Source organism: Cyclopterus lumpus, chromosome 4 (assembly GCF_009769545.1).
Source record: "Cyclopterus lumpus isolate fCycLum1 chromosome 4, fCycLum1.pri, whole genome shotgun sequence".
NCBI lineage: Eukaryota > Metazoa > Chordata > Actinopteri > Perciformes > Cyclopteridae > Cyclopterus > Cyclopterus lumpus.
Genome location: NC_046969.1, coordinates 27,936,568 through 27,961,224, shown reverse-complemented (window position 1 = coordinate 27,961,224; position 24,657 = coordinate 27,936,568). Strand labels below are relative to the sequence as shown.

At 46.5% G+C, this 24,657-nt stretch overlaps 1 protein-coding gene across 1 annotated transcript; it reads right to left on the bottom strand.

Annotated features, from left to right (window-relative positions):
• Positions 1-1,290: 1,290 nt before the first annotated feature.
• On the bottom strand, positions 1,291-23,961 carry palm1a (paralemmin 1a). The gene is made up of 5 exons (XM_034531368.1): positions 23,875-23,961; positions 12,941-13,068; positions 9,293-9,333; positions 6,864-6,995; positions 1,291-1,862 (listed from the first exon to the last, which is right to left on the bottom strand). Exons 1-5 carry the CDS (start codon positions 23,959-23,961, stop codon positions 1,291-1,293), a joined length of 960 nt encoding a protein of 319 aa, XP_034387259.1.
• Between the last annotated feature and the right edge of the window lie 696 nt (positions 23,962-24,657).

Genomic DNA, 24,657 nt, shown 5'->3' with positions numbered 1-24,657 from the left:
GATGGAGGTGATATAGGTGATGGAGGTTATATAGGTGATGGAGGTGATATAGGTGATGGAGGTTATATAGGTGATGGAGGTGATATAGGTGATGGAGGTTATATAGGTGATGGAGGTGATATAGGTGATGGAGGTTATATAGGTGATGGAGGTGATATAGGTGATGGAGGTTATATAGGTGATGGAGGTGATATAGGTGATGGAGGTTATATAGGTGATGGAGGTGATATAGGTGATGGAGGTGATATAGGTGATGGTGGTTATAGAGGTGATGGAGGTTAGAGAGGTGATGGTGGTTATAGAGGTGATGGTGGTTATAGAGGTGATGGAGGTCATAGAGGTGATGGAGGTCATAGAGGTGATGGTGGTTAGAGAGGTGATGGAGGTTATAGAGGTGATGGAGGTGATGGAGGTTAGAGAGGTGATGGAGGTTATAGAGGTGATGGAGGTTAGAGAGGTGATGGAGGTTATAGAGGTGATGGAGGTTATAGAGGTGATGGAGGTTATAGAGGTTATAGAGGTGATGGAGGTTAGAGAGGTGATGGAGGTTATAGAGGTTATAGAGGTGATGGAGGTTAGAGAGGTGATGGAGGTTATAGAGGTTATAGAGGTGATGGAGGTTAGAGAGGTGATGGAGGTTATAGAGGTTATAGAGGTGATGGCAGTTATAGAGGTGATGGAGGTTATAGAGGTGATGGAGGTTATAGAGGTGATGGAGGTTATCAAATCATAGAGGTGATGGAGGTTGTAGGGGTTATAGGAGGTCGTTATGAAGGTTATATACGTGATAGAGGTGGTGTTAGAGGTAAAGATAAAGAATCAGTTTCTTGAGTCGACTCACTTTTATTTTTCTCTTTTATAAAACTCCAACAAACAGAATCAGGAAAGTCTGCAGGAGAAACTTACAAAATAAAATAAATACAACTCTAAAATGAATTCCATGTTTTCTATCATGGAGCTTATAGAGAGAGAGGAGGCTTCTAAGCTAATGCTAAGCTAGTGCTAAGGTTATAATAAGGTGATAATAAGCTAATGATAAGCTAATGCTAACATGAGTACAAACGTAAAAAGGTGTAACATTTTTTTTTTAAAGTAAAAACAGGTTTTATAAAACAAGAGAATGAAAAAACATTAAATGATGTCATGTTGTTAGAGGCGGGGCTGAAGGCGGGGCAGAGTGTGGGGCTGAAGGCCGTGGGTGGAGTTGACTTCCTGTAGTTTTTGTCCTGGAAAGGCTCTGTTCTTTTTATTTTAATACGACTATATTTTGAAGCGGTGCCCCCTGCAGGATCACATGATGCTGCAGCACTTACACGGCTGCTTCTCCTCCCTCACCTCCTCCGCTCCTCCTTTCACCTCCACCGCTCCTCCCCTCACCTCCACCACTCCTCCCTTCACCTCCACCGCTCCTCCCCTCACCTCCTCCGTCTCCCCGTTGCTCACAGCTGCTGTCACAGGAGGTTTAGTGGATGTGGGTGGGGGTGGAGCTGGTGTCTCCTCCTGCACTTCGCCCGGTGGTGTTTTCCCATTGGCGTCGTGGATGAGGACCAGCTCGGCTTTCACGATCCCCTTGAGACCCAGAACCTTCTTGGTCTCATCCTCGTCCTCCACACTCTGATACCCCATGAACACCATGGTGACGGGGTTCTCGGCGCTGGCCTCCGTCACGCTCGGCGTTCCGCCCGGTTTGGTCTCCAGCCCGACAATCTCCATCGGCGCCTCCTCCTGGACCTCCGCTGTCGTGGGAGGGGTCACCGTGGTCTGTAATATCATCGAGGCCTCGTCGGCTTTGTGGATGAGCTCTTCCACCTCGGAGGAGCTGAGCGGCTGGACGCCATCTTCCCCGTTCACCTCGTGGACCACTGAGAGACACAGAATCAGCATCAGGGTCAGAGTCCAGACCAGAACCCGTCACAGCTGAAGGACCAATAGGAACACACTATCCTCCGACACTATGTGATGTCACTAAATCTACAATGAAAGACCTTCAGCTGGAGTCTTCCTCCTCCTTCAGGTCTTCACTGTGACATGAGGAAGAGGAGGAAAAGGAGGAAGGGTGCATCTTAGCTGTGAGTCCACTGACTTCTGGGACTTCCTGTATCTTGCTGAGTATATTCTTTAAAGAGGTTTCTCTGCTATATTACTACTGTATCTGCTGTATTTAGTTATACTAGAATGCTAGTCTGTACTCTCTTTCTAATTTGAAAATTTTGAGCTGCGATTTCGTGCTTTTTTTACACAAGTGACTGAAAAGTCAACACAACCAGCTAGGATTTAAGTATTTGTTCTGTAATCCAAATCTACTAGGGACTAAACTATATTCTACTTTCTACCTTGAGGTAAAACAGACCTTTGTCCTTACTCAGTTTGGCAAGAATTTCACATTCTAGCAAACTGAGACTTCACTGGTGGAAAGGTATCCCCTGCCTGAGTGTTGACTCATACCAGTATCGATCGATAAGTGGGCAATTCCTTCAACGACCTGTGGGCGGGCTCATCACAACTGTAACTAATTATCGCCAACTCAGGTGTATAACCAGGTTGGGGCTTGTAGCGTCAGCTGAAGTGTCAGAGAAGACTCCTCGTATAAAGACCTAGTAGTCTTTCGTGGGAGTCAAGACTCGGAGGATAAAGACCTAGGAGTCTTTCGTGGGAGTCTTCGGTGGTGGCTGAGGGCGGCTGAGTATAAACATTTCTCTGTGATAATGTGTTTGCTTTCCATACCTGTGTGCACATCTACTCGTAGATACTATAGACTGTGGACTCAGTCACACATGCATCAAAATCCTTCCTCTCTTATTTATCCCGCCCGCTCCACACAGACCCAGCACCTCGTCACAGGGGGCCTCTGGAACTGCCAGTCAGCTAACCGCAAGGCGGACTTCATCTCTGGCTTCGCTATCAAGCAATCACTGGACTTCCTGGCTCTCACTGAGACCTGGATCACACCAGACAACACATCAACCCCTCTCTCCTCGGCCTTCTCCTTCAGCCACACAGCCAGACCCTCTGGTCGGGGGGGTGGCACAGGTCTACTCATCTCACCCAAATGGAGTTTTGCTCAATACCCGCTTCCATTTACCCCACTGTCTTTTGAGTTTCATGCAGTGACGGTTACTCATCCGGTTCATCTAACCATTGTTGTTCTCTACCGTCCACCTGGCTCCTTGGGAGACTTCTTGGAAGAACTAGACGTCCTCCAATCAAACTTCCCAGAAAACGCCCCCCCGCTCATCCTTCTGGGTGACTTCAACATCCAGACAGAGAAGTCATGTGACCTGCTACTCTTACTGTCTTCTTTTGCTCTCTCGCTCAGTCCTTCCCCTCCTACTCACAAAGCTGGCAACCACCTTGACTATATTTTCACCAGAAACTGCTCTACATCTACGTCAGCCCTCCCTTCAACTGACTCCTTCGCACTCATACAGCCTGACTCTGTCACTGACACTCTCCTCTGTCTTCCTCTCTTGATTCTCTCTGTCCTCTTCCGACTCGAAAGGTCCGCAAGTCCTCTCCGGCTCCGTGGTTGTCTGACTCGGTGCTCAGAGAGCCACTATGCGAGAATCGGAAAGGAAATGGCGAAAATCCAAACACGCCGACAACCTGCTCACCTATCAATCTCTTCACTCCTCCTTCTCTGCCTCTATCTCTGCAGCCAAAAGTCTGTTCTACCAATCCAGAATCGAATCCTCATTGTCTAACCCCAAAAAGCTCTTCTCTTTTTTCCAACCTCCTTGACCCCCCTGAACCACCCCCTCCCTCCACCCTTCTACCAAGACACTTTGTTGACTACTTCACAAAAAAGATAGACGACATACGCTCCTCATTCACTAATCCATCTTCTATAACTACACCTCCAGTAACTTCATCTTCTTCCTCCTCGTCTCCCAATCAAGTTATTACCTTGGTAACCTCTGACCCCCCAACCACCTGCCCCCTTGACCCCATCCCGTCTCACCTTCTCCAGTCCATTGCTCCGGACCTTCTTCCCTTTCTCACCCATCTTATTAACACCTCCCTCTCAACCGGCTGTTTCCCTAACTCTCTGAAGGAGGCAAGAGTCAACCCTCTCCTGAAGAAACCCACTCTCGACCCATCTGAAGTCAACAACTACAGACCTGAAGTCAACAACTACAGACCTGAAGTCAACAACTACAGACCTGTCTCTCTCCTCCCCTTCCTTTCCAAAACTCTAGAGCGAGCTATCTTTAACCAAGTCTCCTCCTATCTCCACAGTAACAACCTTCTAGACCCCCACCGGTCTGGATTCAAGGCCACTCAACAGAGACTGCCCTCCTTGCTGTCTCTGAGCAGCTTCACACTAGAGCAGCCTCTCTCTCCTCTGTCCTCATCCTTCTAGACCTTTCCGCTGCCTTTGACACAGTGAACCACCAGATCCTCATGTCCTCCCTCCAGGACCTGGGTATCTCAGGCTCTGGTCTCTCTCTTCTCATCCTACCTCACCGACCGCACTTACCTGGTAACCTGGAGAGGATCTGTGTCTGAGCCTTGTCCTCTGACTACTGGGGTCCCTCAGGGTTCAGTCCTTGGTCCTCTTCTCTTCTCTCTGTACACCAACTCTCTCGGCTCTGTCATTCGCTCGCATGGCTTCACCTACCACAGCTACGCTGACGACACCTAATTGATCCTCTCATTTCCCCAATCCGAAACACAGGTAGCAGCACAAATCTCTGCCTGTCTGACTGACATCTCTCAGTGGATGTCCACACACCACCTGAAAATTAACCCAGACAAGACTGAACTTATCTTCCTTCCAGGAAAAGGCTCTCCCACCCACGACCTGACTATTAACTTCAACAACTCAGTGCTGGCTCCGACTCCGACTGCCAGGAACCTCGGTGTGAGACTCGACAGTCAACTCTCCCTGACTGCCAACATTACCACAACATCACACTCCTGTAGGTACATGCTGTACAACATCAGGAGAATACAACCTCTTCTCACTCAGAAGGCGGCACAGGTTCTTGTCTAGGCTCTGGTCGTCTCACGGCTAGACTACTGCAACTCCCTCCTTCAGGTCTACCTGCTAATGCCATTCGACCTCTACAGCTCATCCAGAATGCAGCAGCTCGACTGGTCTTCAACCTCCCGAAATGTACCCACACTACTCCGCTCCTCCGCGACCTTCACTTGTTACCGGTAGCCGCCCGCATCCGCTTCAAAACATTGGTACTTGCGTACCGTGCAGCAAACAGATCGGGTCCGGTCTACATCCAGGACATGGTCTAACCTCACACCCAGGACATGGTCTAACCTCACATCCCACCTCGTTCACTTCGCTCGGCTTCTGCCAATCGGCTTGTAGTTCCGTCACTTCGAGCTAAACACTCAACAAAGTCACGACTGTTTGCTGTGCTGGCTCCTCATTGGTGGAACGAGCTTCCCATTGACATCAGGACAGCAGAAAGTCTCTACATCTTCCGTCGTAAACTAAAAACACATCTTTTTTTACTATACCTTGAATAGGGAAGGTAGTAGCACTCTAGTAGCACTTAAATGTCCCTCACCGATAGCACTTTGTAGTTTAGCACTTTAGTAGCACTTAAATGTCTCTTACTGATAGCACTTTGTAGTTTAACGTTATTGAAGAAATTGTACTTGCTTGATTCTTGTTGTTCTGAGTTTAGACTCATGGTTTAATGCACTTATTGTAAGTCGCTTTGGATAAAAGCGTCAGCTAAATAACATGTAATGTAAATGTAATGAGGAAGGGCAGGAATGGGTTGAAGAGGAGGAAGAGGAGGAAGGGGACAAAGGACACCTACAAAGCCTTGATTAGTGATGCACCATCATATCTTAAGGAGCTTGTAGTACCATATTGCCCCACTAGAGAGCTGCGCTCACTAAATGCGGGGCTACTCGTGGTTCCTAGAGTCCTAAAAAGTAGGATGGGAGCCAGAGCCTTCAGTTATCAAGCTCCTCTTTTATGGAACCAGCTTCCACTTTCAGTCCGGGAGGCAGACACAGTCACCTCATTCAAGAATAGACTTAAGACTTTCCTCTTTAATAGTGCTTATAGTTAGGGCTGAATCAGGTTTGCCCTGGTCCAGCCCCTTGATATGCTGCTATAGGCTTATAGGCTGCTGGGGGATGTTTTAGGATACACTGAGCACCTATCTCCTCTTCTCTCTCTCCTTATGGATGAATTTACATATCTCCATTGCACCTTATTAACTCTGCTTCCTCCCCGGAGTCGTTGTGACTTCACGTCTCATAGGGTCCATTGGACCTGGAGGTGTCTGATGCTGGTGAGCCGGCCTCCTGTCTTGGCCCTGCTGATGCCCCGCCCCCCTCCTCTCTACCTCCTTCTGTTTCATGGATTGTGGAGGTCCATTCATACATTCTGTCATATTCATGTAATGTGTTGTAACTCTGTAATGCTGTTCATCTGTACACATGACATCTATTGCATCTGTCCATCCGGGGAGAGGGATCCTCCTCTGTTGCTCTCCTGAAGGGTTCTTACCTTTTTTACCCTGAAAGGGTTTTTTCTATTATTTGGAAGTTTTTCCTGATCTGATGTGAGGTCAAAGGTCAGGGATGTCGTATGTGTACAGATTGTAAAGCCCTCTGAGGGGAGTTTGTGATTTGGAGCTATACAAAATAAACTGAATTGAATTTAATTGAAATGGGACGAAGGGGAGGAAGAGGAGGACAAGTAGGAAGGGGAGGAGGAAGGGGATGAAGGGGAAGAAGGGGAGGAGGAGGAAAAGGAGGAAAATGAGGAAGGGGAGGAAGGGCAGGAAGAGAAGGAAGTATTTGATTGTCTTTCTGTCCCCTCTCAGGGACGGATAATGGATCAGCTGATCTTAAAGGGTCCTTGTCTATGATAATGACATCACCTTTCCTCTCGTCCTCGTACACTTTGACCCCGTGGTGAGACAAGTCAACAGGAAGTGTGGTGTTTGTGGACAGAACCCGGGTTTCTCCCGTCACTCTGTCCCGCTCCACTGTTATCTCCACCGAGTACATGGCTGGAGGGGGAGGGGTCAAAGGTCACTCAGGGTCAAACACATGAGACAGACAAGTTAAATGTTACACATAAAGACACATTCTATTGGACTCTTCCTCCCAGTATCTGTGACCTCTGACCTCCTGTCTGCTACTCACCTGTGCTGGATGTGGTTTACAGGACTAAGACAATAATAACCATCCTGATGTACTTGTGTACATCATTCTCCTGATGTACATCATTCTCCTGATGTACTTGTGTACAGTAGCCTCCGGGGTTTGAGGCTACTGGTTTTGAACGCAGACTGGTTTCTAGTGAAGATTTACCAGAGACATGGTTTCTACTGATCCACTACCAGAGACCTGGTTTCTACTGATCCACTACCAGAGACCTGGTTTCTACTGATCCACTACCAGAGACCTGGTTTCTACTGATCCACTACCAGAGACCTGGTTTCTACTGATCCACTACCAGAAACCTGGTTTCTACTGATCCACTACCAGAGACCTGGTTTCTACTGAACGACTACCAGAGACCTGGTTTCTACTGAACGACTACCAGAGACCTGGTTTCAACTGATCCACTACCAGAGACTCTCTAATCAGACTACAGTAATCAGACTAGTGTAATCTATTTTACTGTAGTCTGTTTTACTGTAATCTGTCTCACTGTAATCTGTCTAATGTATTCATTCTCAATGTAATCTGTCTATTATAATCATTCTCACTGTAATCTATCTACTGTAATCTGTCTCACTATAATCTATCTACTGTAGTCTGTCTACTGTAATCATTATCACTGTATTCTGTCTCACTAATCAGTCTACTGTAATCTGTATCACTGTAATCAGTCTACTGTAATCTGTATCACTGTAATCAGTCTACTGTAATCTGTATCACCGTAATCAGTCTACTGTAATCTGTATCACCATAATCAGTCTACTGTAATCTGTATCACTGTAATCAGTCTACTGTAATCTGTATCACTGTAATCATTCTCACTGTAAACTGTATCACCATAATCAGTCTACTGTAATCTGTATCACTGTAATCATTCTCACTGTAATCTGTCTAATGTAATCTGTCTACTATAGTCTGTCTCACTGTAATATGTCTCACTGTATTCTGTCTGACTGTATTCTGTCTACTGTAATTTGTCTCACTGAAATCTGTCTACTGTAGTCTGTCTAATGTATTCATTCTCACTGTAATTTATCTACTGTAATTTGTCTCACTGTAGTCTGTCTACTGTAATCATTATCACTGTATTCTGTCTCACTGTAATCTGTCTCACTATAATCAGTCTCACTGTAATCAGTCTACTGTAATCTATATCACTGTAATATGTCTCACTGTATTTTGTCTACTGTAATCATTCTCACTGTAATCTGTCTAATGTAATCTGTCTACTATAGTCTGTCTCACTGTAGTCTGTGTCACTGTAATCTGTCTCACTGTATTCTGTCTACTATAATCATTCTCACTGTAATATATCTCACTGTAATCTGTCTACTGTAATATGTCTACTGTAATCTGTCTACTGTAATCTGTCTACTGTAATCAGTCTTACTGTAATCTGTTTTACTGCAATCAGTCTACTGTAATCTGTCTCACTGTAATCATTCTCACTGTAATCTGTCTCACTGTAACCTGTCCCACTGTAATAAATCTACTGTAATCAGTCTAACTGTAATCTGTCTACTGAAATCTGTCTCATTGTAATCATTCTCACTGTTATCAGTCTACTGTAATCTGTGTCACTGTAATCACTCACTGTAATCTGTCTAATGTAATCAGTCTACTGTAATCTGTCTCACTGTAATCTGTCTCTGTGATAACTGTAATGTGAATAATCTAATCTAATGTAATCTGATTACAGAGTCCAGTAGAGTGCAGCAAAGTCTCACCTTGAACTAACTGATCTGAGGCTGCAGCTGTCTTGCTGACGGCTGCTGTAGCCTATGACCTCTACAGCTGATCAGAGAGACATAGTGAGAGGAAGAGGAGACACAAAAAAGACGAAAGAAGAAATGTACCTTTAACTGATCCTGATGACACCTTCGGGACAGAGACAGGAAGTTCAAATTTACAAATAAAGTTACTGTTGTCCAAAAGGAAACAGAAAACTGCATTCTTAAACTACAAAATAAAATACAAAAGGAAGCAGTCTACTAGTCTTAAGTCCAAGTAGCGCCACCTCTATGCTGCAGAGTTCATTACAGCCACAATATGAACAAACAACATCCATATTATTTAATGTTAAGCGTCTGTTGTGTGTGTGTGGGGGGGATGCTCACAGTTGTGTGTGTTACGGTCTGACACGTGCCTCCAGTTTCCAAACTGACCAGCTCCTCCTCCAACCTGTAACACAGAAGGAATATTTCACTTTCATTCCATTGTCTTCATATTTGGATGGCTTTTCTCCCATTAACCTAGACCAATTGTCTTCAACGGTTTCTACTTCTAAACCGTCTACCTGTCTCTTAGACCCCATCCCAACGAGGCTGCTTAAAGACGTGTTGCCTTTAATTGGCACCTCTCTGCTGGATATTGTTAATGTGTCTTTGCTAACAGGCCATGTACCACATTCCTTCAAAGTAGCTGTAATTAAACCTCTCCTGAAGAAGACCACTCTTAATCCAGAGGTGTTGGCTAACTACAGACCGATCTCTAACCTTCCCTTCCTCTCTAACATCCTTGAGAAAGTAGGACTCATCTCTGTACTGGTCTTGTTAGACCTTAGTGCTGATAAAGGACTCATCTCTGTACTGGTCTTGTTAGACCTTAGTGCTGATAAAGGACTCATCTCTGTACTGGTCTTATTAGACCTTAGTGCTGATAAAGGACTCATCTCTGTACTGGTCTTGTTAGACCTTAGTGCTGATAAAGGACTCATCTCTGTACTGGTCTTGTTAGACCTTAGTGCTGATAAAGGACTCATCTCTGTACTGGTCTTGTTAGACCTTAGTGTTGATAAAGGACTCATCTCTGTACTGGTCTTGTTAGACCTTAGTGTTGATAAAGGACTCATCTCTGTACTGGTCTTGTTAGACCTTAGTGTTGATAAAGGACTCATCTCTGTACTGGTCTTGTTAGACCTTAGTGCTGATAAAGGACTCATCTCTGTACTGGTCTTGTTAGACCTTAGTGCTGATAAAGGACTCATCTCCGTACTGGTATTATTAGACCTTAGTGCTGATAAAGGACTCATCTCCGTACTGGTCTTGTTAGACCTTAGTGCTGCGTTCGACACCATTGATCATGACATCCTATTACAGAGACTGGATCAGTCGATTGGCATTTCAGGTACCGCACTAAGTTGGTTTAAATCCTATTTATCAGATCGATCTCAGTTTGTATTTGTAAACGATGAAGCCTCAATGACCACCAACGTTAATCACGGAGTTCCACAAGGTTCTGTGCTTGTTATAATATAAATACTTATATATTGTCATAATGTTATGCTTTTGTCAGGTTACTCCAGTTCAGAATAACACATAGAAGGTGAAATTTGTGTCAGGGAATGTCTGCTTCTTGAGAATAGATAGCGCCTTATCACAACACACCCATATGTCATCGAATCGTCTAATCAAAATGTGGACTGGCCTTGGAGGGCTCAGTTCTGTGGAGAGAGAGGAGGAGATGGAATTATCCCCCTCCTTGATAGTTTAGCACCAATTAGAAGTTGGGATGATGCATACAAACCTGTGACGAAATCTGTGTATGTAAAGGCCGGACTTCCTGGTTAGAGGGAGAGTTGTTGGGACTCCCTGTGATCGAGATCGCAGCGCTTGTACTTTGTTTGTGATCAGAGTAATAAATCTACCAGAACGAGAGAAGTTGTTGGCTGAATTCCTCCAAAGGCAATTCCCAGGCAGACGATCTTGAATCATGCTAACACTTGGACCAATTTTATTTACCTTATATATGCTTCCTTTGGGCAATATTATCAGGAAACGCTCCATAAACTTTCATTGATATGCAGATGATACTCAATTATATCTATCGATCAAACCAGAGGAGACCAACCAGCTCGCTAAAATTCAAGAATGTCTTAAAGACATAAAAACATGGATGACCTGCAACTTCCTGATGTTAAACTCAGACAAAACTGAAGTTATTTTACTGGCCCTGAACACCTCAGAGATCAATGATCTGGTGATGTGGTTTCTGTAGATGGCATTGCCCTGGCATCCAACACCACTGTAAAGAATCTCTAGTTATCTTTGATCGGGACTTGTCCTTTAACTCCACGTTAAGCAAATCTCAAGGATTGCATTTTTTCATCTACGTAACATTTACAAAATCAGACACATCTTGTCTCAAAAAGATGCAGAAAAGCTGGTTCACGCGTTTGTTACTTCCAGACTAGATTACTGCAACTCCTTATTATCAGGCTGCTCTAATAAGTCTCTTAAGTCCCTCCAGTTGATCCAGAATGCTGCAGCTCGTGTACTCACAAAAACTAAGAAAAGAGATCACATGACTCCTGTATTAGCTGCTCTGCACTGGCTCCCTGTAAAATCAAGAATCACATTTAAAATTCTTCTCCTCACCTACAAAGCCTTGATTGGTGATGCACCATCATATCTTAAGGAGCTTGTAGTACCATATTGCCCCACTAGAGAGCTGCTCACTAAATGCGGGGCTACTCGTGGTTCCTAGAGTCCTAAAAAGTAGGATGGGAGCCAGAGCCTTCAGTTATCAAGCTCCTTCTTTTATGGAACCAGCTTCCACTTTCAGTCCGGGAGGCAGACACAGTCACCTCATTCAAGAATAGACTTAAGACTTTCCTCTTTAATAGTGCTTATAGTTAGGGCTGAATCAGGTTTGCCTGGTCCAGCCCTCCTTGATATGCTGCTATAGGCTTATAGGCTGCTGGGGGATGTTTTAGGATACACTGAGCACCTATCTCCTCTTCTCTCTCTCCTTATGGATGAATTTACATCTCTCCATTGCACCTTATTAACTCTGCTTCCTCCCCGGAGTCGTTGTGACTTCACGTCTCATAGGGTCCATTGGACCTGGAGGTGTCTGATGCTGGTGAGCACGGCCTCCCATTGGCCCTGCTGATGCCCCGCCCCCCCTCCTCTCTACCTCCTTCTGTTTCATGGATTGGAGTTCCATTCATTACATTGTCATATTCATGTAATGTGTTTATGTAACCTCTGTAACTCTGTTCATCTGGTCACATGACATCTATTCATCTGTCCATCCGGGGAGAGGGATCCTCCTCTGTTGCTCTCCTGAAGGTTTCTTCCTTTTTTTCCCTATCAAAGGTTATTTTAATAATAATAATAATAATAATTCATTTAATTTATATAGTGCTTTTCTAGATACTCAAAGGCACTTTACATTATACACCGTAGACACAGCTACGGGGAGCAATGCAGGGTTAAGTGTCTTGCTCAAGGACACATCGACTAGGGCGGGGATTGAACTGCCAACCTCTTGATTGAAAGACGGGCATGCTAACCACTGACCCATAGTCGCCCCACAAATTTTTGGGGAGTTTTTCCTGATCCGATGTGAGGTCAAAGGTCAGGGATGTCGTATGTGTACAGATTGCAAAGCCCTCTGAGGGGAGTTTGTAATTTGTGATATTGGGCTATACAAAATAAACTGAATTGAATTGAATGTATTTAATTAAACAGAATTACTATTATTATTTGCTTTAAAATACAAAACATCAGATGTGGTAATGTCAAGGTAGAGCGGATCATCCTCTAACCACAAGGTCGGTGGTTTGATCCCCAGCTGAACATCCAATTGCTCCTAATGCTAAACTCACATTAATGGATGTGAACATTGTAAAGAAGAACCATTAACAGCTGATTGGTGATCAGCTCCTGAAGGAAACATCGTGAATGGTCCACTGGGTTTTACAGTGGACCAGATTAAATCAAATCAGATTAAATTAAATCAAATCAGATTGAATCAGAATAGATTAAATCAGATTAGACCAGACCTGTTGATGGTCTCCTCCAGGCTCCTGGTCTTGGCCTCGTCCTGCTCCAGTTGTCTCCTCACTTCGTCCTGTTCTGGTCCAGCAGAGGGTGCTCCATCCAGCAGCCAGTGCTCCCTCAGAGCCTTCGACTGAACAGGAAGTACAATTACGCTGCGATCATCACTGATATAAGTATTAAAGTACGAGCTGTCAGTCATAATAAAAAAAACTCAGATCACTTCATCACATTGGCATGCGACCAAACAAAACATGCAGAAGCTTCCAGAATGAACCTGAACCTTCACTGACTCCAGACCAGCTGACCTTGAATACGAGCAGCTGTCGGATAAAGATCACTCAGTTATTTGAGTCTGAGGCTGAAAGAAGGCGGCTGATCTGATCCCCGCCCAGCTCGGGGTCGACATCGTAAGAATTTATGAAACATTTTATAGAATGACATTTCTTTGTTAGGTGGGAAAAATCATTCCATAATTTGGTTCCCCGAAATCTAATAGAGAATTGACCTCTGCTAGTCAGTAATTTAGGAGGATGAAGATGTGAAGATTGACGAGTTGAGTAAGAAAGAATCTGTGAATTAACTTTGAAGAAGGTCTTGAAATGATCAGGAATATTTCCTTCACCCCAAAGTGTCTTATATGAAAATGCAAGTTAAAGAAATGTTAATAATAATAATAATAATAATAATAATAATGCATTTAATTTATATAGCGCTTTTCATAATACTCAAAAACACTTCACATAATTAAAACATCCTAAAAGCTAAAAATAAATAAATAAGAATAGCTAAAATACAGGTAAAACAAATAAAACAAATAAATAGGGACTTTGAGTCACTCGGACCCTGATAAGAAAACAAAAACAAAAACAAACAATCACACATTAAAAGCAGTTCTGAACAGGTGGGTTTTGATTTGCATTTGAAGAAGGAAAGATCAGTGCAGTCTCTGATGGGTTTGGGGAGAGAGTTCCAGAGGGAGGGGCCAGATATGGAGAAGGTCTGTCCCCCCACGTCCGGTGCCTGGTCCTATGTGGGATGGACAGGAGATCATCAGAGGAACGGAGTTGACGGGATGGAGTGTGGTGGTGGAGCAGGTCTGAGGTAGGAGGGATGGAGTGTGGTGGTGGAGCAGGTCTATGAGGTAGGAGGGGGCCTGATGGAGTGTGGTGGTGGAGCAGGTCTGAGGTAGGAGGGGGCCTGATGGAGTGTGGTGGTGGAGCAGGTCTGAGGTAGGAGGGGGCCTGATGGAGTGTGGTGGTGGAGCAGGTCTGAGGTAGGAGGGGGCCTGATGGAGTGTGGTGGTGGAGCAGGTCTATGAGGTAGGAGGGGGCCTGATGGAGTGTGGTGGTGGAGCAGGTCTGTCAGGTAGGAGGGGGTCTGATGGAGTGTGGTGGTGGAGCAGGTCTGTGAGGTAGGAGGGGGCCTGATGGAGTGTGGTGGTGGAGCAGGTCTATGAGGTAGGAGGGGGCCTGATGGAGTGTGGTGGTGGAGCAGGTCTGAGGTAGGAGGGGGCCTGATGGAGTGTGGTGGTGGAGCAGGTCTGTGAGGTAGGAGGGGGCCTGATGGAGTGTGGTGGTGGAGCAGGTCTGAGGTAGGAGGGGGCCTGATGGAGTGTGGTGGTGGAGCAGGTCTGAGGTAGGAGGGGGCCTGATGGTGTGTGGTGGTGGAGCAGGTCTGTGAGGTAGGAGGGGGGCCTGATGGAGTGTGGTGGTGGAGCAGGTCTGTGAGGTAGGAGGGGGCCTGATGGAGTGTGCTGGTGGAGCAGGTCTGAGGTAGGAGGGGGCCTGATGGAGTGTGGTGGTGGAGCAGGTCTGAGGTAGGAGGGGGCCTGATGGAGTGTGGTGGTGGAGCAGGTCTGTGAGGTAGGAGGGGGCCTGATGGAGTGTGGTGGTGGAGCAGGTCTGTGAGGTAGGAGGGGGCCTGATGAGTATGGTGGTGGAGCAGATCTGTCAGGTAGGAGGGGGCCTGATGGAGTGTGGTGGTGGAGCAGGTCGGTGAGGTAGGAGGGGGCCTGATGGAGTGTGGTGGTGGAGCAGGTCTGTGAGGTAGGAGGGGGCCTGATGGAGTGTGGTGGAGCAAGTCTGTGAGGTAGGAGGGGGCCTGATGGAGTGTGGTGGTGGAACAGGTCTGTGAGGTAGGAGGGGGCCTGATGGAGTGTGTTGGTGTAGCAGGTCTGTGAGGTAGGAGGGGGCCTGATGGAGTGTGGTGGTGGAGCAGGTCTGTGAGGTAGGAGGGGGCCTGATGGAGTGTGGTGGTGGAGCAGGTCTGTGAGGTAGGAGGGGGCCTGATGGAGTGTGGTGGTGGAGCAGGTCTGAGGTAGGAGGGGGCCTGATGGAGTGTGGTGGTGGAGCAGGTCTGAGGTAGGAGGGGGCCTGATGGAGTGTGGTGGTGGAGCAGGTCTGTCAGGTAGGAGGGGGGCCTGATGGAGTGTGGTGGTGGAGCAGGTCTGTGAGGTAGGAGGGGGCCTGATGGAGTGTGGTGGTGGAGCAGGTCTGTGAGGTAGGAGGGGGCCTGATGGAGTGTGGTGGTGGAGCAGGTCTGTCAGGTAGGAGGGGGCCTGACGGAGTGTGGTGGTGGAGCAGGTCTGTGAGGTAGGAGGGGGCCTGATGGAGTGTGGTGGTGGAGCAGGTCTGTGAGGTAGGAGGGGGCCTGATGGAGTGTGGTGGTGGAGCAGGTCTGAGAGGTAGGAGGGGGCCTGATGGAGTGTGGTGGTGGAGCAGGTCGGTGAGGTAGGAGGGGGCCTGATGGAGTGTGGTGGTGGAGCAGGTCTGAGGTAGGAGGGGGCCTGATGGAGTGTGGTGGTGGAGCAGGTCTATGAGGGAGGAGGGGGCCTGATGGAGTGTGGTGGTGGAGCAGGTCTGAGGTAGGAGGGGGCCTGATGGAGTGTGGTGGTGGAGCAGGTCTGTGAGGTAGGAGGGGGCCTGATGGAGTGTGGTGGTGGAGCAGGTCTGAGGTAGGAGGGGGCCTGATGGAGTGTGGTGGTGGAGCAGGTCTGAGGTAGGAGGGGGCCTGATGGTGTGTGGTGGTGGAGCAGGTCTGTGAGGTAGGAGGGGGCCTGATGGAGTGTGGTGGTGGAGCAGGTCTGAGGTAGGAGGGGGCCTGATGGAGTGTGGTGGTGGAGCAGGTCTGAGGTAGGAGGGGGCCTGATGGAGTGTGGTGGTGGAGCAGGTCTGTGAGGTAGGAGGGGGCCTGATGAGTATGGTGGTGGAGCAGGTCTGTCAGGTAGGAGGGGGCCTGATGGAGTGTGGTGGTGGAGCAGGTCGGTGAGGTAGGAGGGGGCCTGATGGAGTGTGGTGGTGGAGCAGGTCTGTGAGGTAGGAGGGGGCCTGATGGAGTGTGGTGGTGGAGCAGGTCTGTGAGGTAGGAGGGGGCCTGATGGAGTGTGGTGGTGGAACAGGTCTGTGAGGTAGGAGGGGGCCTGATGGAGTGTGTTGGTGTAGCAGGTCTGTGAGGTAGGAGGGGGCCTGATGGAGTGTGGTGGTGGAGCAGGTCTGTGAGGTAGGAGGGGGCCTGATGGAGTGTGGTGGTGGAGCAGGTCTGTGAGGTAGGAGGGGGCCTGATGGAGTGTGGTGGTGGAGCAGGTCTGTGAGGTAGGCGGGGGCCTGATGGAGTGTGGTGGTGGAGCAGGTCTGAGGTAGGAGGGGGCCTGATGGAGTGTGGTGGTGGAGCAGGTCTGAGGTAGGAGGGGGCCTGATGGAGTGTGGTGGTGGAGCAGGTCTGTCAGGTAGGAGGGGGCCTGATGGAGTGTGGTGGTGGAGCAGGTCTGTGAGGTAGGAGGGGGCCTGATGGAGTGTGGTGGTGGAGCAGGTCTGTGAGGTAGGAGGGGGCCTGATGGAGTGTGGTGGTGGAGCAGGTCTGTCAGGTAGGAGGGGGCCTGACGGAGTGTGGTGGTGGAGCAGGTCTGTGAGGTAGGAGGGGGCCTGATGGAGTGTGGTGGTGGAGCAGGTCTGTGAGGTAGGAGGGGGCCTGATGGAGTGTGGTGGTGGAGCAGGTCTGAGAGGTAGGAGGGGGCCTGATGGAGTGTGGTGGTGGAGCAGGTCTGTGAGGTAGGAGGGGGCCTGATGGAGTGTGGTGGTGGAGCAGGTCTGTGAGGTAGGAGGGGGCCTGATGGAGTGTGGTGGTGGAGCAGGTCTGTGAGGTAGGAGGGGGCCTGATGGAGTGTGGTGGTGGAGCAGGTCTGAGGTAGGAGGGGGGCCTGATGGAGTGTGGTGGTGGAGCAGGTCTGAGGTAGGAGGGGGCCTGATGGAGTGTGGTGGTGGAGCAGGTCTGTCAGGTAGGAGGGGGCCTGATGGAGTGTGGTGGTGGAGCAGGTCTGAGGTAGGAGGGGGCCTGATGGAGTGTGGTGGTGGAGCAGGTCTGTCAGGTAGGAGGGGGCCTGATGGAGTGTGGTGGTGGAGCAGGTCTGTGAGGTAGGAGGGGGCCTGATAGAGTGTGGTGGTGGAGCAGGTCTGTGAGGTAGGAGGGGGCCTGATGGAGTGTGGTGGTGGAGCAGGTCTGTGAGGTAGGAGGGGGCCTGATGGAGTGTGGTGGTGGAGCAGGTCTGTCAGGTAGGAGGGGGCCTGACGGAGTGTGGTGGTGGAGCAGGTCTGTGAGGTAGGAGGGGGCCTGATGGAGTGTGGTGGTGGAGCAGGTCTGTGAGGTAGGAGGGGGCCTGATGGAGTGTGGTGGTGGAGCAGGTCTGTGAGGTAGGAGGGGGCCTGATGGAGTGTGGTGGTGGAGCAGGTCTGAGGTAGGAGGGGGCCTGATGGAGTGTGGTGGTGGAGCAGGGCTGTGAGGTAGGAGGGGGCCTGATTATGGAGGGCTTTGTAGTGGATCCGTTGTGGGACGGGGAGCCAGTGAAGGTTCTGGACAACAGGGGTCTGGGAGTGGGTGAGCAGGCGAGCAGCAGAGTTCTGGATGTATTGGAGTTTGTTTAGGATTTTGGAAGATGTGCCATAAAGAATATTATTACAATAGTCAATTCTGGAGGTGATGAAGGCGTGGATTAAAGTTTCAGCAGCAGATGAGGAAGTGATGGGCGGAGACGGGCTGAGATGTTTTTTAGGTGGAAGAAGGAGGTTCTGGTAATTTGTTTGATGTGATGTTCAAATGAGAGGTTTCTGTCAAACATGACTCTGAGGTTGAAGATGTGAGGGGAGGGAGACAGAGTGGAGTTGTCGATGGTGAGGCAGAAGTTGTGACTGGTTTTGGTGAGAGATTTGGGGCAGATGATGATGATCATATCCGATTTATCACAGTTGAGTTTGAGAAAGTTGGTTTGCATCCATGATTTAATGTCACTGAGGCAGTTGGTCAGAGTGGAGTGAGTAGCAGTGGTAATGGCCTTTGTGAAGATGTAGAGCTGGACATCATCAGCGTAGCAGTGGAAGAGGAGACCGTGATGACGTATGATGTTTCCAAGAGGGAGCAGGTAGAGGATGAACAGAAGAGGACCAAGCACCGAACCCTGCGGGACGCCCTGAGACAGAGGAGCAGTGAGGAGGTGCAGTTGATGCTGATGAATTGTTGTCTGTTTGTTAGATATGATTTGAGCCAGGAGAGAGCAGTTCCGGTGATGTTGAGGGACGATTCGAGGCAGGAGAGAAGGATGTTGTGGTTGATGGTGTCGAAGGCTGCAGTGAGATCCAGGAGAAGGAGAATGTTGAGGTGGCCAGAGTCTGAGGAGAGGAGGAGGTCATTGGTGACTTTGAGAAGGGCTGTTTCGGTGCTGTGCTGTGAGCGGAAACCAGATTGAAATGGCTCGAACAGATCGTTGGAAATGAGGTGGGTTTTGAGTTGTGCAACGACGACGCGTTCCAGTATTTTTGACAGGAAGGGAAGATTTGAGATGGGCCACAAATTGCTCATGGTCTCAGGGTCGAGTCCAGGTTTCTTGAGGATGGGTCTCAGGGTCGAGTCCAGGTTTCTTGAGGATGGGGGTGACAGCAGCCAGTTTAAGTGTGTCGGGGACTGAGCCGGAGTTGAGGGAGGAGTTGATTATTGCTATGATGAGTGGAGCAATGGCTGGGAGACATTCCTTGGTGAGAGTAGATGGTATGGGATCCAGGATACAGGTGGAGCTTCTCATTCCTGTTGTGAATGAAGAGAGCTCCAAAGGGGACACAGGGGAGAACTGAGAAAGAGGCTGAGGGGTGAATATGGGGAGAGGGGGTGGAGAGATGGAAAGGGCGGGTGAGGTCTTCAGGTTGCTGTCAATTATATCAATTTTTGTATTGAAAAATGAAAGGAAAGAGTTGCACTTGTCGACTGTAAAGGATTTGGAGGTGTTGTCCCTGGGTTTGAGAAGCTTGTTTATTGTTGAGAAGAGAGCCTTTGGGTTGGAGGAGCCAGCGTGTATGAGGTGTGAGTAGTAGGTGGTCCTGAGATGAGATGAGAGCGTCTTTGTATTGTTGAAGGTAGTCAGAGTGGGCTTGGAGATGGACTGTTAAACCAGTTTTCCTGCAGAGTCTTTCAAGCTGGCGCTTACAGGATTTCATGTGGTGGAGATCAGGAGTATACCAACGAGCTGAGTGAGTGAATTAATGTCATAAATAGTGAGAATCTGGAGTTTGTGAAATAAAGGAGCAGCTGAGATGTGAGACTGTGATCGGGTTGCAATCCTAACTAAATTATATTGCAGTATGAAAGATAAGGATAAATTAAACTGTAATAAAGAATAAGGAGACAGTTTGCAGAGACAAGATGTCTAACCCTCTTTATGATTCCAATAGATTTGTTTATTTTTCTACTAGCACAGTCAATATGTTTACTCCAACTTCATCAATAATAATCCATAGAAATGTTGTAGATGACACTTGAGGCATCAATTTTACATTTTAATTTGAGTTAAATCCGTCGAGAAAGATTTTTTGCTACTGAAAATAATAACATTTGATTTTTTGATATTCAAAGATAGCTTATTTAATTTGAACCATGTAGCATAGGCAGTTAAACCAGCATTAGCTTCCATAATCAGAGAATTGAAATTTGAATGGGAGAGAACTAGGGTTGTGTCATCAGCAAACATTATCGGACAAATACTTTTTGACACGTTGGACAAATCATTAATATAAACTAGGAATAATAATGGACCCTGTGGAACCCCACATATTAGTCTATTGTTTGAGTAACAACCTTTAACACAAACAAACTGTCTTCTGTTGGCGACATAACTTTTTTACCATTTGAATGCAATGTCATGAAATTCATATTTATGCAGCTTTTCTAGTATTTTTGCAAAACAAGGCAATATAGATATGGGTCTATAGTTGTTAAAACAACATGGTTTTCTGCTTTAAGGAGAGGAGACATGAAGTGGCTGCAGTAATGACTGTTTCACCTGTTTGACCAGACAAGGTGAACAAGTGTGAACAGTGATAGGAGAGGAGACAGGAAGTGTGAACAGTGAAAGGAGAGGAGACAGGAAGTGTGAACAGTGATAGGAGAGGAGACAGGAAGTGAAACAGTGAAATCAGAGGAGAGGAAGTGGAACAGTGAAAGGAGAGGAGACAGGAAGTGGAACAGTGAAAGGAGAGGAGACAGGAAGTGGAACAGTGAAAGGAGAGGAGACAGGAAGTGAAACAGTGAAATCAGAGGAGAGAGGAAGTGGAACAGTGAAAGGAGAGGAGACAGGAAGTGGAACAGTGAAAGGAGAGGAGAGAGGAAGTGGAACAGTGAAAGGAGAGGAGACAATAAGTGGAACAGTGAAATGAGAGGAGACAGGAAGTGGAACAGTGAAAGGAGAGGAGACAGGAAGTGGAACAGTGAAAGGAGAGGAGACAGGAAGTGGAACAGTGAAAGGTGAGGAGACAGGAAGTGGAACAGTGAAATGAGAGGAGACAGGAAGTGGAACAGTGAAAGGAGAGGAGACAGGAAGTGGAACAGTGAAAGGAGAGGAGACAGGAAGTGGAACAGTGAAAGGAGAGGAGACAGGAAGTGGAACAGTGAAAGGAGAGGAGACAGGAAGTGGAACAGTGAAAGGAGAGGAGACAGGAAGTGGAACAGTGAAAGGTGAGGAGACAGGAAGTGGAACAGTGAAAGGTGAGGAGACAGGAAGTGGAACAGTGAAAGGAGAGGAGACAGGAAGTGGAACAGTGAAAGGAGAGGAGACAGGAAGTGGAACAGTGAAAGGAGAGGAGACAGGAAGTGGAACAGTGAAAGGAGAGGAGACAGGAAGTGGAACAGTGAAAGGAGAGGAGACAGGAAGTGGAGGAATTCTCATGACAAGCCGGAATATTGTTAGTTAAAACCTGACCAATGTTTACAAAGAATTCATTAAATTTTTGAGCGATGTCAAATGGCTTGTCAAGAGAATTGTCTCCATCCAAAAAGACTGAAGGAAGCTCTTTGGTAGTCTTTTCTCTTTGCAGCACCTGATTTATTACTTTCCACATGTTTTTATATCATTTGATGTTTTACTGAAATATGTCTTTTTGCAGATCTAATGGTATAAGTATAATTATTTCTACCGTGAGTAAGAGGAGTTTCTGTACAGTTTATTGATTGTCTTCAGTAGCTTTAGAACATGTATTGTGAACCAGGCTAAACGGATTGCTTTTCTTGGTGGAACTACACATTGGAAAACAATCATTGAAACTAAGGTTAATAACTTTCATAAACTTCTGATATACCAAATCAGCGTTATTTACAACATCTTTCTCATGAAATACTGGTAAGAATATCACTACATTTAGAAATATTTGATTTACTCATAATTCTTTTCTGCATCATTTTCTTAGTATGTTTAGCTCTCTTAATCTCAATCAAAGTATTGAAAAATGTTCAGACAAGTCGGAATACAAGACTCCAGATTTAGTTCCTTCACTCAAAGAATTGGTTAAGATGTTATTAATCAAAGTCACTGACTTTTCTGTAACTCGTGTTACTTTATGAATAAGAGGGAAAAAGTAACTAGAGTAAAGGATATTAAGAAAATCCCCAGTAGGAGTATGTAGTCGATTTTTTTAGAAGGTTTATATTGAAATCGCCTAAAATGTAACAAAGTTTATCCTCATTGTCTATCAGGTCAAGAGAACAGCCTGTCATTAAAAACTTTGATGACGAGTCAGGTGGGCGATAAATAGCACCAACAATAACATTCTTTCCACCAGAGACACCAGAGAGCTGTAAAACAACAGACTTCAAAGTGAGATCATAGTCACTATGAATAAACAGAGATACTCCAGCTCCAGATCTATTGCCTCTTACATGGTGGACTGAGTTGTGTTTTGGTATTTTAAAGAAGTCTCTTGAGTCCTCAGTAAGCCATGTTTCTGGCAATAACTGAAAAATCATGCTTCAGTAAAGATAAATAATGAATACATTTTTCATAATTGTTCGGAAGACTTCTTATATTCATATGAAAAGTAGAGAATGTATTCCATGGCAGAGAAACACATAAGTCATTCAACTGAGTTTCATCATAAAAACTACAGAGGTTAGAAACATCAAAAGGTGTAAAGGTCTGGCTTGTAGACCATAGTGTACAGTATGTAAAGAATCACGTATACAGATAAAAACTAAATAAAAAGTACTTCATATATTTCTACGGTTGGAGACTAAGGAGCCTGACTCTGAACATTTCTTTGTTGATGTGGGCTTTGAGTAGGTGGATGGACAATAAGTCAATGTCACCTCTTTCTCGAGCTGCCTTCATTGCTGGGAGGAGTTCTTTTCTTCTTTGGCGGATGGATTCAGGGAAGTCCTCGTTGATAAAGATGAGCCCTTCAGATGTTTAGCTTCATGTAGAACAGGGAGTTTATCCTGCAGCCTTAGAGGTCTGACCACAATGGGTCGGGGCCAGATGGAATCAGCTTTCCAACCCGATGGGTCCCATCCAACTCGATTTTCAGATGATCCAGTTGTAGTTTTTCACTCAAGAGTTTTCTCATCTTTTCTTCGCAGTGTTTTCTTTACCAGACTGTTTTATGCCATCCACCACAATAGGATCTGGACCGGCCCTCCATTCTGATTTGTCTGAGATTGAGATCAAACTTTTGCAGATTGTGTCCAAATCTGTCTTTTCATTACAATTTTTGAAATCATCAAAATCTTTTCAGTAATTTCTAGACTCACTTTAAGATCATAGGGCTGTTTCGACAGATCATCAATCCTCCTGTTTGAAGATCAACTATGATCTGTACACATGTTTTGAAGCTTTTTTCTTGTTGTTCAAGCAAAGATTTATCAAAGACTTTTTGCTGATCAAACAATTCATGCATTTTAGCCATGGTGACATATTCCACCGGCATGGCACCGTCCTTAGGCTTCACGGCCTGCCAGCCCTAAGATCAGCAGAATGAAGCCAGAAACCTCCACGAGAGCAATACATGTCCACAGGTTTGCTGTAAAAAGTTGTTTGTAGATTTCTTAGTTCGGTCTATTACTGAAATGTTTAGTTCTAGGTAGGATTCCTCAGATTATTGTTGCATAGAATTACCAACCACAAGATCACAGAAGCTCAGCAGCTAGCTTGGACTGTACGAGACCTGACAGCAGCATGTGTGACTGAGGGGGAGAGGCAGCCGCTTGAGTCCGGAGTGAAAACCAGTTCTGGGTCGTTTGTGTTTGATAGAACGTTGACTTCATGATTTGAGAGTGAACGACTGAAGAGGTCGCCACAGTGAAACACAGGGATCTGTCTGTCTGTCTGTCTGTCTGTCTCTATTCCTGCCCTTCTGTCTGTCTGACTGACTGCCTGTCCCTCTGTCTGTCTGTCTGTCTCTATTCCTGCCCTTCTGTCTGTCTGTCTGTCTGTCTGTCTGTCTGTCCGTCAGTCCGTCCATCTCTCTGTCTGTCTGTCTGTCTGTCTGTCTGTCTGTCTGCCTGTCTCTCTGCTTGTCCGCCCGTTCGTCTGTCTGTCTCTCTTCCTGCCCTTCTGTCTGTCCGTCCGTCTCTCTGTCTGTCTGTCTGTCTGCCCATCTGCCCGTCTGTCTGCCCGTCTGTCTGTCTGTCTGACCTTCAGGTGCTGCAGTGCTCTCCTGTCGTCCTCCAGCTGACGCTTCTTGTTCTCCATCTCCGTTTGCCACTTCTTCTCCTGATGCATGATGGGAAACGGTGTCACACAGACTCCAAAAGAAGCCACTGGACTGGCATGCTACAGGAAACTTTATTGACAACTACGTTACACATACAAGGAATCTGATAGTTTGTTGAAAGGTGCATAACAATAAACAAACAAAACACACAATAACATGAGACATATGAGAACATATAAACATGTACAATTAAAATATGGTACACAAACAAAAGTACATACAGTACTTTAAAACAAGTGTATACCACAATTTAACTGTTTTCACCTGTTAACATCAAATGACACTTTAACTGTTTTCACCTGTTAACATCAACTGACACTTTAACGGCGTTCACCTGTTTAACATCAACTGGCACTTTAACTGATTTCACCTGTGAAACATCAACTGACACTAACTGCGTTCACCTGTTAAACATCGACTGACACTTTAACTGATTTCACCTGTTTAACATCAACTGACACTTTAACTGATTTCACCTGTGAAACATCAACTGACACTAACTGCGTTCACCTGTTAAACATCGACTGACACTTTAACTGCTTTCACCTGTTAAACATCAACTGGCACTTTAACTGTGTTCACCTGTTAAACATCAACTGACACTTTAACTGCTTTCACCTGTTAAACATCAACTGACACTTTAACTGCTTTCACCTGTTAACATCAACTGACACTTTAACGGTGTTCACCTGTTACCACTAACT